General features: G+C 60.4%; 2 protein-coding genes across 8 annotated transcripts; one reads left to right on the top strand and one right to left on the bottom strand.

Moving 5' to 3' along the window:
• Positions 1-2,575: 2,575 nt before the first annotated feature.
• Positions 2,576-6,453, bottom strand: SSR4 (signal sequence receptor subunit 4). Of its 5 annotated transcripts, none has more exons than XM_033417675.2 (6): positions 6,295-6,453; positions 4,338-4,456; positions 3,478-3,552; positions 3,234-3,323; positions 2,925-3,023; positions 2,576-2,731 (listed from the first exon to the last, which is right to left on the bottom strand). In XM_033417675.2, exons 1-6 carry the CDS (start codon positions 6,359-6,361, stop codon positions 2,627-2,629), a joined length of 555 nt encoding a protein of 184 aa, XP_033273566.1. In that variant the 5' UTR covers positions 6,362-6,453; the 3' UTR covers positions 2,576-2,626. The 5 variants fall into 5 exon arrangements, with proteins under 5 accessions (XP_033273566.1, XP_004286473.1, XP_033273567.1 ...); XM_004286425.3 differs by having other exon boundaries at positions 2,925-2,990; XM_033417676.2 differs by having other exon boundaries at positions 4,338-4,453; positions 6,295-6,447.
• A 131-nt stretch (positions 6,454-6,584) lies between these two features.
• On the top strand, positions 6,585-14,894 carry IDH3G (isocitrate dehydrogenase (NAD(+)) 3 non-catalytic subunit gamma). 3 transcript variants are annotated; one of them, XM_004286422.3, is made up of 13 exons: positions 6,585-6,824; positions 10,382-10,420; positions 10,770-10,781; positions 11,040-11,137; positions 11,463-11,575; positions 12,706-12,766; positions 12,864-12,996; positions 13,126-13,259; positions 13,519-13,621; positions 13,713-13,859; positions 14,197-14,291; positions 14,374-14,434; positions 14,689-14,894. In XM_004286422.3, exons 1-13 carry the CDS (start codon positions 6,744-6,746, stop codon positions 14,788-14,790), a joined length of 1,179 nt encoding a protein of 392 aa, XP_004286470.1. In that variant the 5' UTR covers positions 6,585-6,743; the 3' UTR covers positions 14,791-14,894. The 3 variants fall into 3 exon arrangements, with proteins under 3 accessions (XP_004286470.1, XP_033273563.1, XP_049561023.1); XM_049705066.1 differs by having other exon boundaries at positions 6,725-6,824; positions 10,628-10,781; XM_033417672.2 differs by lacking the exon at positions 10,770-10,781 and having other exon boundaries at positions 6,667-6,824.
• Positions 14,895-14,925: the final 31 nt, after the last annotated feature.

The raw sequence follows: 14,925 nt of genomic DNA, 5'->3' as shown, positions 1-14,925 counted from the left end.
CTCCTGGCCTCCTCGTGTTCGTTCTCCTTCACTCTCCAGCACCGGGGGCTGGCGTGGGGCCGGGCGGGTCAGGGGGAAGCTGAGCAAAAGCGAGGTGTTCTGAAGTCAGCCTCCAGCACTCTGGGAGGAGGGACAGAGCCACCAGAGTCATTTCAGAGGTCTGCCACGGTCACAAGGGTGGTGCCCAGTGCAGGAAGGATGGCAGACACCTGTCTCAGGACTGGCGACTGAGCCTGGAGCCGGCATGTGCATGAGGCCAACACCCCTGCTCTGGTCAGAGTCGTAGAGAAGTGGTTCCACCCTCTCCCTGCCCTGCAGCTCAGGGAGTGCCCTAGCGCTTCTGGAAGGCACAGGCTTCCTTCCCTGTTTGGGGACCCCACAGTGCCTAGCCCTCAGAAGATGCAAAGAAGTGTCTTTTGACCAGATGAATACCAGGCGGCTGCGGGAACTCCCAGAGGTTCCATTCAGCACAGCAAACCACTGGGCATCTGCTCAGTGTCAGGAACCCTGCTAAGTCCTGGCTGGGGCCAAGGCCCCAAAGACAGCAACTCCAGGGGTACCGTCTGTGCGGTGAGCCCTTGAGTAGGCGCTGTCTCCTGAAAAGACACAGGATGCTGCCAGCACATTAAGTGGGTGAGGATACATTTAAAAATTCTCTTGAAAGAGCAATGTAGACCTCTTGTTAATTTTGCTAACTTGCCGAGATTGGCGTGAGCAAGAAACCTGAGCCTGTGTTCCCAGAAGCGGAGTGCCCTGCTGTCTGAACAGCTGGGAGGGAAGACCCAGCACGTCACACAGAACACCAGTGGCTTCAAGGGAGGAAAGGGCTTGTTGATGAAAAGGGGCAAACACGAGACACCACCTTCCTCTTGCCCCTCAGAGGCCTCTGGAGCGGGGGGCTAGGAACATCAACTCGTGACCGGCCCCGTTCCTTGGGAGGGGACACTCCACATAGGCCCCTGTGAAGGATGGGTTCCCAGGACCCAGCCCCTCGCAGAAAACTGGCTGCGGTTGGAGACTAAGGCCGCCTGCTCCCTGAGCACCCCTCTCTGGCTGCTGGGGGCTCACTGTGATGGCGCTAGAGGCACCTTGCTTTTGCTCTGGGGTGGGGGCCAGGACAGGCCCGGATCCGAGGGTCCCTCGGCTGTGTGAAGGCCGGTGCTGGGGCTTGGCTCTCACTGGCTCCGGGCAATGTTGACACCAGGAGATCTGGAAGCCCTTGGCAACCGGCGCACTGGACCAGGAGTGGTGGAGCTGGGATCAAAAAGAGCCGCTGGGTGGCCAACAGCTGCCACTTTCCCCCTTAAAAGGAGGAGGAGCGGTGCTCAGCCAGCAGGCGCCACCCGAGCTCCCACCAGCCCTGTCTGGGATGCAGAAAGCGCCTCAGCCAGCAGCTCGCGCCTGGCCTGGTCTTCAGGGGCCCCATGGTTCCTGTTGTGCCCGTTTTGGGAGCGAGGACGGGGCTCTTCCCTAGAGCCTCCCTATTCCTGCCAGCCACCCATGCTGACCCGCTTCGCTTGGACTGAGGGTGCGGGGCAGGGAACAGCTGGCGTCCCCTAGCCTGGAGAAGGTCCCCAGGCAAGTCCCTCCACACTCCCGCGGAGGACAAGGCCCAGAGGAGAGCCCCACCCACTCCCGTAGGCTCTGGGCCTCCTTTGGGGTGCAGCCTCCCTGGACGCTGATCCCAAGGACCCCTCACGACAGCCTGGAGGAAGCCAGGTCACCCTAGGGCCCCTCACCTCTGCAGTCACCAGGTGGCAGCAGGGACGCTGGGCTGGTGGGAGGGCTGCGGGCTGACGTGGAGCGTGGAGCCTGCACAGGGATGCCCGCCCGGTTTCTCGAGAACATCAGTGCTCAGAGAGCGGGTTCGCTGGAGGGAAGGGACACAGCTGAGCTGCAAAGGGCTAACGATGAGCTCCTGGGAGGCTTGGGGGTCCAGGTCCTCTCTTGTGCCTTTCTCCGTGCCCCACCCGACACCAGAGGTGAGAGCATCCTGGGAGGCACCACGCTGGAGCGGAGAGCTTGGAAGGACCACCCCCCTGGACAGCTACCTGGAGTACTAGCTTCGACCGCATAAGCGCCACAGGGACGCCTGCAGCGCCCCCCAGGAAAAGCACAGGAAGTACTTCAGTGTGTGGTTCCTGCCCAGGGCCCTTGCGAAGGCCAGGAGGGGCCGTGGCTACGTGCACTGCTGACTGCTGGGTTTCGGGGAAGCTCCCCACGCCACCTGCCCTGGGCAGTCGCCCTCAAAATGGCAGGTGGTCAGAGGGTCCTTCCCTAAGCGGGCCCAGGCAGGAGAACAAGGCCACTCTTTGCCAGAGATTGGGGGGCGGAGGGGAGAGACAGCCCCGTGCCCCGCCCGGAACCAGGCAGGCAGCCCTGGGAGACGGTGGGCACTGGGTATTAGGGGGCTGAGAAGGGAGCGCTAACAATGGCCAAGAGTAAAGCAAACGTACACAAGGAGGAAGGGGACCTCCAGACCTGCCCCACTCGGTGCCTGTGCCGTCTAGGCAGGCAGAGGGATGCCGGCCACCCAGCTCTGCCCGTGTGTGTGACACAGTCCTGGTGCTTGGGATAGCTGGTAACTGTTTATTGGAAGAAGCAGGGGGGCGGGGGGGCATCACCCTCAGGCCTGGATGTGGCTCTTGGCGCTGAAGGCCAGGTAGTAGATCACTAGGCCGATGGCAGCGGCCAGTACCTCGGTGGAGACCCAGGGCCCATTCCAGGTGCCCTGCAAGAAAGGAGACCAAAGTCATTCTCGGGGGAGGGACAGGCGAGAAGGCCGGCCGCTCCAGCCACCCTCCTCCTGGGGCGTGAAGACACACTGGTCCACTTGGCTCAGCCCCCAGCTCTCGCTAAAACGCGAGGCTTGCCACCGGCTCCCTCCTTCCCCTGTGCCAGGCCAGCCCCTTCTGGCCACTCACCCGATGGTCCACGCTGACTGTGAACAGAGGTGGGATGATGGAAATGTCCTCGTTATTTCTCTGAGCCTGTGAGGGAGGTGCTGGGGTCAGGGGGTGATGCTGGGTGGGGTGGGAGAGGAAGGAACACCGGCCAGAGTCGTGGAAGGAGAAATGCGGGTGAAGGAGCGACACGGAAGGCACAGGGCCAGGTGGGGTGGGTGAGCAGGAAGGCGCCCACCGGCCGTCCTGCTCCAAGTCAGGGTGGAGCCAGCTGGGGCAGCGGCTATGCCCCCCCTACCGCAGGCCTGGGTGGCCTTCGGGGACACTCACCTTCCTCAGGAGGCTGTAGGACTCCTCGTCAAAGAATCTGACCTCGTAGGTGCCTGCGTGGGCGCTCTTGTGGTCTAGGCTCCAGGACACCTGGGTGGGGTGTGTTCGGCAGGGGGTGGGCAGTGCACATGGCGCCACGGCCAGCGCATCGAATTCAAGAACCCCAGCCCTGCTGGCCCGGCCTTCAAGCCACACCCGTGAACGGGTGGCCTCCCGCGAAAGTGACCACCACAGCATCCCTTACCTGGTATCGGCCCACGTCCTGGCCCCGGGTAACAGGAAACTGTTTTCCACTGACGTCAGCATAAAGAGCCATGTTCTGGGGGAGGGGATAAAAGGAGAGTCACCTTCTCCCCTCTCTGGCTGCAGGTGAGGCCCCGCTCTGCCACCCGGAGTAGCACCCTCCGCCTGTGTGTGGGTATGGAGGCCGCCGGGCACAGCCGGGGACTGCGGTGTGTCTGGCGGGGGTACTCTCCACGTCTGTCTCCCTCCTTGGGGGCCACATCTCCCCTATGCCTGGCCTCCCTAACGCACGGCAAGCCTGTTAACTGGACACGGGCGGGATGAGTGAAGTGTTCTTGTTTCTTCTCTGAGCCTGGAAGGGGGTATCACGGTCGCGGACACCCAATGAGCTGCCTAAAGCAGACTGTACCTACAAAGGCCCAACTTCCTTCCTTCTCTGGGCCTTTAGGTTGCAGAGGCTGAGGCCAGGGCTGCTTGGTCTTGAAATGACGAAACACACATGTGGACACACACTTCAGCAAAGAGCAACCAGTAAAGGGACGCAGAAGCCTGGGGGCTGACCCTGGCTGTCTCTCCCTTCACACGTATACTCTTTGCACACACAGCAAGATGCCTGTCTATATCACCGCACATAGATGCAGCGGAGCAGGCAGGTGAGGGGAATGTTCTTTAAATATCTGCTAGAATCTGGCCTGGCTGTGCCCTGATCTCTCCTACACCTGGGAATCAAAACCCTGATTCTCCCTGTCCACACGGACCCCCAGGTCTGACCCCATCCACTGCCAGTGAGGGCCCCAGGTCTCAGCCTCACTGCTCACCTCTCGCCCCCGCACCCTCCTGGCTGAACCCCCGCTGCCTCACCTGGACCCTGTTCTTGCAAGTCAGGGAGATCTCCACGATGAAGACAGTCTCAGTAGAAATGACAGCATCCGAGGTGGTATAGTAAGAAGGGGTGATCTGGGGCTCCACACAGGCCTCTGCTGCGGAGAGGCAGAGATGAACGGCTAAGGCCTGGCTTGTGCTTGCTGGGTTAGGGCCAGAAGGGACCACCCTAACCCCACTTCCCAGAGCTCATCAGCTGAGCACACAAAGGGCCCTTTGCACCCTGCCAGGTGGGGTCTGGGAGACAGATTCAAATGATCAGTCAGAACTACAGTGGTCTTGAAGGAAGGCAGGGGAAGGGAGACACGAAGGCTTTGTACAGGTGGAACCTCAACGTACAGGCAGAACAGGTGAGTGTGTGTGTGTGGGGGGGCGTGCTGCATGAATTCACTGCACGACTCGAGTCTGTGCCTGGACCTGCAGACAGGGAAGCCGTGCAATGGTTTAGGGATGCAGTCTGCCCTGGAGCACCCTAGAAGCCCAGGGGGTGGCCAGGCTGACCTCAATCCAGAGCCATGCATGGCTCTGGACAGTTTACCGAAGGCATCTTCTGCAGACACAAAGCATGGTGCTGCTGGCAACCTATGGGGCTTTTGATATGAAGGAAAGGGTCTCTGCCCCAGACAGTTGACAGAAGACCACGACTGGCCCCAGTGTTTCCGGAGGGAAAGAAATGGCAGAGGGTCTGGGTCCATAAGCATAACCTGTCCCCTTGAACAGGGCTGCACTGAGAAAAAGGATGCTGCCGTAGTCATCTCCACACTGCTAGAGGCTAAAGGGAAGGAAAGGTGCCACCTAAATCACAAGGCGTCCACTGCTCTCCAAATGTGGTGTCCGGGCAGGGCCGTGACTTAGGCTGAAGCAGTCAGAGGCCGTGGGACTGGAATGGCGGGAGGAAGATGCCTGGGAACATGGGTGGGAGGCAGTTCTCAGGAGCCACATCCCCCAGATCCTTCCACGCTCTGCTAGACTTGACCTTTTTCCTATGGCCACGGGGGAGCACAGAGGGGCTTTATAGTTAGGTCTGTCCTTTCCAGGCATCACTGACTATAGCGTGGGGGGGTTCCTGAGGAGCAGGTGAGCAGGGTGCAGGCGGGGAGGCCAGTTAGGCTGGTGAAACACTGCAGGCATCAAGGGCGCTGGCCTGAGGTAGGGCAGGTAAAGTGAATGCACTGAAAGTGGCCCTGACCCAGTCCAGGCCCCCAGGCCCGGGTGGGGGCTCCTGCAAGGACCTCCTCCTAAACAAACTTCTGGACTCCAGTCTGAGCTCAGCCCTGCCACTAAGTGTTAACAACCTCTCAAGAACGTGAAACCATCTGACTCCGCTGAAAAACCCTATAAAGATATGGCAAGGCCTCGGGGGAAACAAATCAACCGCCTGATCTAGGCACTCTAGGCCCACTCATCTTTCCCTCTTCAGTTCCTTTCTAACTCGCCCGCACTCCGGGCCCCTCTGCCTGGACCGTCCCTGCTCCCTCTTCACTCAGAGCTCTCTTCCTGGAGAGGCCTGGCCCCACCGCACCGGGTCAGGTGGCTCCTCTCCACCGGCCCAGTTTCTCGCTCCGATCGCCCGGCGCTGCAGAGCTTTGCTCCTGTCCGACCCCCCTCCGGGACCGGGAGCTCCTGGAGTGGCAGCAGGGACGTGTGTCATTTTTCCTGCTGGAGCTGGGGCCAGGCGCACGGGAGAGGCTCTGGGACTCTTCCTCGCGGAAGTAGACGAGGGACAGACTAGGCTGTTTCTCCCAGCAGCCCAGCTGCTTGGTAAACGTGTGTGATGCAAGAGCGCGTGGTGGGCTCGGCTGCCGCGACCAGAGACCACCTGCCTCTCTCAAGAAGAAAGCCCAGACCCCCGCTTCGCCCGCACCCCTCCTCCCCCCACGCACCACCAGTCGTGGGTGAGAGGCTCGCCAGAAACGAGCTCCGGCCAGGCCGCTACCTGAGCAGCAGGAGAGGCCGGACAGCAGGAGTAGCGCCAGGGCGCCGAGAGATGCCAGCGCCGCCATCGCCTCTTCTCTGCCGAGGGAAAAAGAGAGCGACTCCCCTGAACACGAGGAGCAGACGAGGAAGCGCGACGCGTAAGCGGCCGCAGCAGCCAATCAGGGGCCGGCGGGCCGGGCGGGCCTGTGACGTCGCCAGCGGCACTGACGTGTCCCCTCCCCGGACCAGGGGCCCAGCGGGCCGCCCTCCCCCGCAAGATGGCGACGACGATGGCGACGGCGGCGGCGGCGGCGCCGCTCTCGGCGCCGGAAGAGGGCGTGAAAACCGGCGCGGCCGTGTGCGTGCGCACTGCGGGACCACGCCCCCTCCCGGGACTTCGCGCCCCGCCGAACTCTCGCGAGAGCGGCATCTGCGAGTCGGAACCTGCGGCAGTTCTCACTTTTCATCATGGCGCTGAAGGTGGCGACGGCCGCGGGCGGCGCTGTGAAGGCAGTGCTCAGGCCGGCCCTCCTCTGCCGTCCTTGGGAGGTGAGAAGCAGGAGCGGGCCACGGGAACAGCCGCGGCGATCGCTGAGGGGTGCTTGCACCTCGTCAGGGTTAGGCCGGCGGCCGCCGCTCTCGGAGCGTCCTGGGGCCCGATTGGCTGCGGGTCCCGTGAGGGGAGGGGAGAGCGCTGCGGGCCAGGGTTGATTGGCCACCTTCGCTGTCACTGAAGGGGTTAGCCAAAGTTGATTCTGGTCTGGCTTCTCAGGGGTCTGCATCTTGTGGCGGGGGAGCTCCCAATGGGCGGGGAGAGTGGACCCCGGGGGGCAGTGTCAACTCCCTAGTGTCCTTGTGGGAAACCCCTCCCCTAAGGCGGTCACGTGGCCGGCCCGCCTCGCTCTTGCCCTCTTGGGAATCGGTTCCTGGCCGCCCTGCCTCTTCAAGTTTCCCTTTTGTGGACCGCTTTGCCACCTCTCCCAGTGGAGGTGGTGAATCGGCCTTTGCTGGTGCCCCAGAGCCTCCCCCGCCCCCCCACCGCAGGCGCCTGGAATGGGAAGGAGCTAGGATTCTTGAAGCTGGCGGGTTGCGAGGCCGCGAGGGCTTTGCTTCCGTTGTTCTCTGTTTAGGATCTTGGTTATTCAGGTCTGATTCCTCTCTCTTGACACGCTTGAATGAGGATAATTTAGTCCCTGGGTGGGTTGGAAGCCATCTGAAGCGTCATCGAGTCAGGACTGGCCCTGAGGGACGAGAGGTCTGACCTCTCTGGGTTCCAGTTTCTCCTCTGTCTCAAAGGATCCACCCAACTCTGACCTTCCAGAACTCTGTGACTTTGCTGACACTACTTGTGGACATGTCTTCAGCCATGCTTCCCCCCTCTGAGCCCTGGGGAAGACTGCCCTGTAACAGCTTCTGGTTTATGAAATTATGTTTAAAATGCTGACTCCTCCCACTTGCTCGCCAGAGGCTTTCCAGAGGTCCCTGGCAGCTAGGCTCTTGCAGGATCTTGGTGGGGACATCTGTCTCCTCCCTGACTTCCCCTGTGTGTGTGCTTGTGTCTATATTGGGGCAGGGATGGGGGGCAGTGAAAGGTTGCTAGCTGGGCGATGCCTTGCCCTGAGACTGGTTGTCCTGGGTATGGGAACCTTTAGAGATGAAGCCCAGATCTTTGGTCCCACTAATTGGGACCTCGTGGGAAAATATGCCGCCACCATTGGTACTTGATCCAACAGAAACATGCTGATGAGAGAACCCTCACTAAAATGTGGATCATGGGAGCCCTTAGGCTGGGACACGTACCATTCTGAACTCCTTTCTTTCTGTGGCACTATCAAAGGACGAGGGTAACAGTCCACCTTCCTGCTTGATGAACAAGCTGGAGACCAATGCATATATCCCATTCTGCCTCATACTGGGCTCCTTTGATAGGTAGCTTCACAGAACCTTTGTAACCTCCTGAAGGAAGGTGCCTGAATGTGTCCAGAGCAAGGTCAGGGAAGTCACTATCCTGAGAGCTCTCCGGGTCTTTGGCCAAAGCTGGATGGAACATCTAGCATTGGGACCAGGTGAGAGAGACGTTCGGCCCTGGTGGTAGTGATGGGGTCCAGGGTCTGGTGGGGTGTGGTTGTGCAGATGCAGAGCCAGGCCTGGTGTGAGCGCTGGCTCACCGGCACAGCCAGGTTACCTGCCAGGTGCCAGTAGACCTCAGAGGGCTGAAACCCAGGAGGAGTTACTGCACAGAGCTGTAGGGGTCAGCCCAGCATCCCCTCACTGGCCAGCAGCCTTGAACACTGGCCTGAGGGGCTGGTGGGGTAAAGGGGGGCGTATGCTTTTGCATAGCCCTGTGTGCTCTTCTAGCGACTGAACAGCTTGCATACCTCTTCTTGCTTAATGTTTCCAGCAGTCAGATAAAGTAGGCACCTCTATTCTGTGGATTTCAGGTAAGGGTGGGAAGCTCAGCAAGGTTAAGCCATTTGCCAGCAAGAGTAGTAGATGGAGGATTTGGACCGAGGTCGACCTAGCCTCAAAGCCCGTCATATCTTCCTTCATTTTCTGATATGCTCATTCATTCAGTAAATGTTTTTTGTGTCCCAGCTCTGGACCAGGCATTCTGCTCGGTCTTGGGGTGACAGTAGGGGATCAGACAGACATGGTGTCCACTCTCAGGGGCTTAGGGGTAGGAGAGGGAGCACAGCAGTGATAACCTAGTGAGACTGTGGTTGAGGGGAAGGGAGTGGGGTGGGTAGGGCTTTGGGAGCCCGGGGGACCAACAGCTCAGCAGCCTTAGGGCATCAGGGAAGGCTTCCTGGAGGAAAGGCAGTCTCAATACAGACACCATCCACAAGTTTGTATTGAGAGCCTACAGATAAGATGAATCCAGATACTGACAATTGCTAGAAGGAAAACAGAAAAGCCCCAAGTATGCGTCAGACTGCAGACCCGGGGGCCCCATGGATCAGCAGAAACCCCCAGGGCCTGTTGTCCTGTTAGTCACCCCCTTCCTAACCCCTGTGCTGCCAGAGTTCTGTGCAAGGGGGAGCCTTGTGAAAACCAGCCGGGGAGACCCAGATGGGGCGGTCAGCCTCTGCGTGAGCTTTCTAGACTTCTAGCAGGAAGGCATGGCTCTTTGGAAAATGGCCACAGTGACTCTTCCATTGGCTGCCCCAGCAGGCAAGTGGCAGGGCATTCCCAAGCGATAAGGAGGACCTTGGCCCTGCCCCTGTCTCTGGATTGAAGGGCACCCAGGCGGGGCACAACAGGGAGGAAAGTGTGTGGGCCTGTAGCCCCGCTGCGGTGGGAGCTGGGACATGGGCTGCTTCTTCCAGGAGAGTGTGGGGACTCCAGATGGGTCACTCTGAGCACCTGTCCCATTTGACTCGGGTGGCTTTTGCTCTGAAGCTGTCAGGCATGGCACCGGTGTGACCAAGTGCGGCTGTTTCAGGTGGGGGGTGGGGACATCTGTCATCCATGTAGGCCACAAAGCAGTTTTGCAATCCTTCATGAAAGCCTTCTGAAAGATTGGCGTCTGCTATTCTTCTGCAAATGGTTGCATTTTTAGATTTCTGATTCTAGAGTGCTGTTCCGCATGGTGCCAACAGTGCTTATCTCTGGGTGGACGGGGCTGGGTGCTATCTTCTTCCTCCCAATCTTCGTGTTCTGTCCATATGCTGCTTTTGTAACGAGAAAACATGATCTTTAAAATGATGTAAATGATGGTCGTGGTGGCCCAGTGGTTTATCACGATTTCCCTATTGTACTACGTTTGGCGTGCCAACTTCTCCAAGTTACAGACATCACTGAGCAGGAATAATTGGCTGAAGAAGACCAGAAACAAGAAAAGGTGGGGAGGGGGATGTAAACATTTTTTAAAAAACTGACCAGGGACCTGAAGGAGGTGTAAAGCGTTGTAGCGACCGTCCGCGGTGCTCCGACGGGCTGGTCTGTGTGCTGCTGTGCGCTAGACAGCGGTGCACGGGGGAGGCGCAGGGCCTGTCTGGGCACGGTGAGGACGCTCGCCTTCCCTGCCAGGAGCTCGGCTGGCCCTTTTGCCAAATTGGCTTTCTGGGCTAGATGGCAACCACTAGCGTCTGGGTTCTCTTTGCCAGGTTCTAGGTGCCCACGAAGCCCCCCGGAGGAGCTTCTCAGTAAGTACCCACCCGAGTGTGTGCATGCACGTGCGTGTGTTGATGTTCACGTGTGCCCGCCTGTGTGTGTGCGGAGGCGTGTGTGTACAGGTGCATGTGGATGCACTCACAGGCAGGCGTGGGTGCAGAGGTGTGTGTGTGTGCGCGCGTGCACGCGCGTGTGTCGTGCCTCTGGGCTCCCTGCCCTTCTGTGTCTCTTCCCCTGAGGTGCAGTCTCCAGAGCTCGCCCACCCCTTCTCCCCTGAACCGTGCTAGACGGCGCCCCAGGGAAACAGCCCCATTCCCCAGCAAAGCTTGTTCCTCCAGCCTTGACTGATCTGTGTCTTCTTCCTTCCTGTCCCGCCTCTAGCAACAAACAATTGTGAGTGTTTTTCTCATCTGCCTGTTAGGTTGGGGCTTTTAGTTGCTTTGGGATTGACCCGGGTCCAGGTGGGGACGGGGCCTGTTTCTGCTGTTGTCCTCGCGACCCAGGAGCGCCCCCCGCCGTGAGCAGCCCTGTCTGGGGTGGGTGGGGCAGGGTGTAGGGGTGTGGTACCCCAAGCTGGCGCCTCCCAGTGGGCCTTCCCACTGGGTCAGTGCTGGAGGGGGGAAGGGAACTGAAGCCTCCCCGTCCTTCTAGCCCCCGTCGGCTAAGTATGGTGGGCGGCACACGGTCACCATGATCCCAGGGGATGGCATCGGGCCAGAGCTCATGTTGCACGTCAAGTCTGTGTTCAGGTACAGAGCCCCTGGGCCCAGCCAGGGGGACCCTGAGAACTTTGTGCCAAGAGGGGCAGTGAGCCAGTGGTGGGAGGCCTTTTGTCCCAGTGTCTGCGATCCTAGCAGGCCGGCCCGGGCACGGGGAGGGTGGAACCAGGCCCACTGACAGTGTTGTGGAGTGTAAGTGCATGCCTGTCAGCTGGCGCAGGTGGGCTCAGTCTCCCCTCAGCCAGAGCCAGGGCAGGGTGGGCAGCAGCAGGGGAGAGGCCTCTGCACCCAGTGGTCCAGGCAGGCTTCCCAGACGGAGGCCTGGGGCCGCCGCCCTGACCCTGCTCTGCCCCAGGCATGCGTGTGTGCCTGTGGACTTCGAAGAGGTGCACGTGAGCTCCAACGCCGACGAGGAGGACATCCGAAACGCCATCATGGCCATACGGCGGAACCGCGTGGCCCTGAAGGGTGAGCTCGGGGGCCAGGATGGGGCACCGCACGTGATTCCTTTCACCTCCAAGCTGACACTTGTCCCTGGGGCCCCACTGATGCTGCGATTCTGAGGTCTCAGTGGCACTAGGCTCTGCGGGAGCCTGTCCAGGGATGGGCCCCCTTCCACCCCCTTCTTCCCTCCTGAGGCAGCCCTCTCTGCTGGAGTCAGCTTTGACCCTCAGAGTCTTTCTTCACAAACCACGTGTCACAGAGATGCAATTGTAACCCTCTGCCTGCCGCCTTGGTTCCAGTTGGCACAGCTGTGCATGTTACAGACGGGAGCTTTACCCTTTCTGAGTTTGCCTTGGTTTGCTCCAGGTCCTTAAACTGTTTCCATCACTCATTCTGCAAACTTTAGACCATTACCTGCTCTGTGTGAGGAGTGAGTGAGCAAAGATGAACCCAGTTAGAGCCCCAGGCCCTGGCAGTCACGTGGAGGGGCAGCCATGTTAACTACAGGGTGCCCAAGGCACTGTGGGTGAAGGAAGTCCAGGCAGGGTGTGAGTTGGAGGGCCGGCGGCCCTGGTGGCCCTGAGAAAGCCCTCCTCTACTTGGCACTCTCTGACTGCCTTCTCTCAGCAGCTGCTGGCCCTCTGGGTGCCCTGGTCCCAGCCAAGGTAAAGCTGTGGTCTTTTCCAGGCAACCCCTGCCTGCCTCTGAGCTGCAGCTCTTGTGCTTCCTCGACGCAGGGCCTGGCACTAACCGTGGCCAAGGTCCCCTTGCTGGTGCCAGCCTAGCCACCAGCCTGTTAGTAAGCAAGAGTGGTCACTTTCTGTCCATTCCCCACCCAGGGTCTAGCAAGACCTGGCCAGATGCCAACCCTTGTTCATTCATTCATTCGTTCAGTATTTATTGAGTGCATGCTACGTGCCAGGAGCCCATCAGTGAACCAAACGCATAGACACACATGCCCCTCTGCCCCATGGGGCTTACGCTGCAAGTTACGCTAGAGTGTTCCATGAAACACTTCTGCCGCCGGAAGCTGCTGTGTCCTTCTGTTGGAGTCACCCTTGGCACACATCCCCTGGGTCAGAAAGGGGGATATGGTGGTACAGCTGAGCCTGGGGTGCCCTCTCCAGCCTGCTGGTCTTGTTTCTGTCCTGCAGGCAATATTGAAACAAACCATAACCTGCCGCCATCCCACAAATCCCGAAACAACATCCTTCGGTGAGAGCCAAGTGCATGGGCTGGGGGCTTGGCGGGGGTGGGGATGCCAGCAGAGAGATGTTGCACTTGCCGGCTGCTTCTCCCTCTGTGCCCCTAGCACCAGCCTGGACCTCTACGCCAACGTCATCCACTGTAAGAGCCTGCCGGGAGTGGTGACGCGGCACAGGGACATAGATATCCTCATCGTCCGGGAAAACACGGAGGGCGAGTATAGCAGCCTGGAGCATGAGGTGGGGGCGTGTTGGCGGGCGTGAGTTCGGCTAGGGCGCTGGTCGGGGACGCCGTGCCCGAGGGGAACCTTGTGCTAGAGGGCAGGCTCGGACAGGCCGTGGGCCTCTTCTCCCTCGTCCCCTTCTCAGAGCGTGGCAGGGGTGGTGGAGAGCCTGAAGATCATCACCGAGGCCAGGTCGCTGCGCATTGCCGAGTATGCCTTCACGCTGGCCCGGGAGAGCGGGCGCAAGAAAGTGACGGCCGTGCACAAGGCCAACATCATGTATGCCCCCCGCCTCGCGCCGCCGCGCTGCCGCCTGGGCCTGCTCTCTGGGACTCGGGGCCCGGGACTACGCCCTGTTGCCCGTTTCCCAGCTGTGGCCTCACCGCAGTGCACACCTAGGGGAGGTGGAACGGGATTCTGCCCGTCCCGCAGACGGCACTGGTTGTAGTTTAGAACCCAGCCTTCTGTGGCGTCTGCGTGCCCCGTCCCTCCAGCTGACGGTTGCAGTGGCCAAGCTGGTGTCCTGCATCCCCCTTAGGAAACTGGGCGATGGGCTCTTCCTCCAGTGCTGCAAGGCGGTGGCAGCCCGTTACCCCCAGATCACCTTCGAGAATATGATCGTGGACAACACCACCATGCAGGTAGTTAGGCTGCCATGCTGCGTGGCCCCTGCCCTGGGCTCCCGGGGCTGCCTGTGCTCCAGGTGCTGGCCGTCCCCTCCTTGCCCCACAGCTGGTGTCCCGGCCCCAGCAGTTCGATGTCATGGTGATGCCCAATCTCTACGGCAACATCGTCAACAACGTCTGCGCGGGGTTGGTTGGGGGCCCCGGCCTCGTAGCTGGGGCCAACTACGGCCACGTGTATGCCGTGTTTGAGACGGTGAGTGCCACCAGCAGTGCCAGGGCCACTGGCTTTTGTGAACTATAGCTCACAAACTTCCTAGGTCACCCATTGAAAGTGTACGATTTATTGGTTTCTAAGATATTCAGAGTTGTGCAACCATCCCCACTCTCTAATTCCAGAACGTTTCCATCCCCCCAGAAGAAATCTTGTACTTGTGGCTGTCACTCTCTGTTCCCCCTTCCCAGCCCCCGGCACCAAAGTCATCTGCTTTCTGTCTCTGGATGTGCCTGTTCTGGACGCTTTGCACAAATGCAGTGTACACTCGATGTGCTTGTGTTTCCCAGCCCCCTCCTTTGCGTCTCGCCTCTTCCAGGCTACGAGGAACACAGGCAAGAGCATCGCCAACAGGAACATCGCCAACCCCACGGCTACGCTGCTGGCAAGCTGCATGATGCTCGACCACCTCAAGTAAGTGGCTTCTCGATGCCGGGCCCTGGCCCCCGGCCCGCGCCCCAGGCCGCGAGGACCAAGGTCTGCCCTTCTTTCTCAGGCTCCACTCCTACGCCACCTCCATCCGCAAGGCCGTCTTGGCGTCCATGGACAATGAAAATGTGAGGCTCCCACCCCAGCCCGGGTTGAGGGGCTGGAAATGGCGACCTGGCACCTGTGCTGCCCCCAAGGTGGGGGGGGTGTATCAGGCAGAGTGGGGGCCTTTGGGGCCTTAGCTGGTATTACTGCCCTCCTGGTGGCGCTCCCAGCCCCTGCAGGCCACGGGGCGCTGTGGGCAGCCCTGGGCTGCCTGCAGGCTAGGGCGCAGGTGTTGGCTGGGCCCCGCTGTGTGCCCAAGCTTGCCCGTCTCCTGCAGATGCACACCCCAGACATCGGGGGCCAGGGCACCACATCAGAAGCCATCCAGGACATCATCCGCCGTATCCGCGTCATCAACGGCCGGGCCGTGGAGGCCTAGGCTGTCCCCGGGACTGTCTCGGCCCACCCTGTAGACCCCCTTCACGCCCCCAGCACCCTGAGTGGCTCGGTGGGGGGACCCAGAATAAACCCACTTCTGCCCCAGCCCTTGGCCGCGTGCTTCTGTCGCTCCAGG

Source organism: Orcinus orca, chromosome X (assembly GCF_937001465.1).
Source record: "Orcinus orca chromosome X, mOrcOrc1.1, whole genome shotgun sequence".
NCBI classification, from domain to species: domain Eukaryota; kingdom Metazoa; phylum Chordata; class Mammalia; order Artiodactyla; family Delphinidae; genus Orcinus; species Orcinus orca.
Note: the sequence above shows the minus strand (reverse complement) of the source record. Positions and strands in the feature narration are given on the sequence as shown.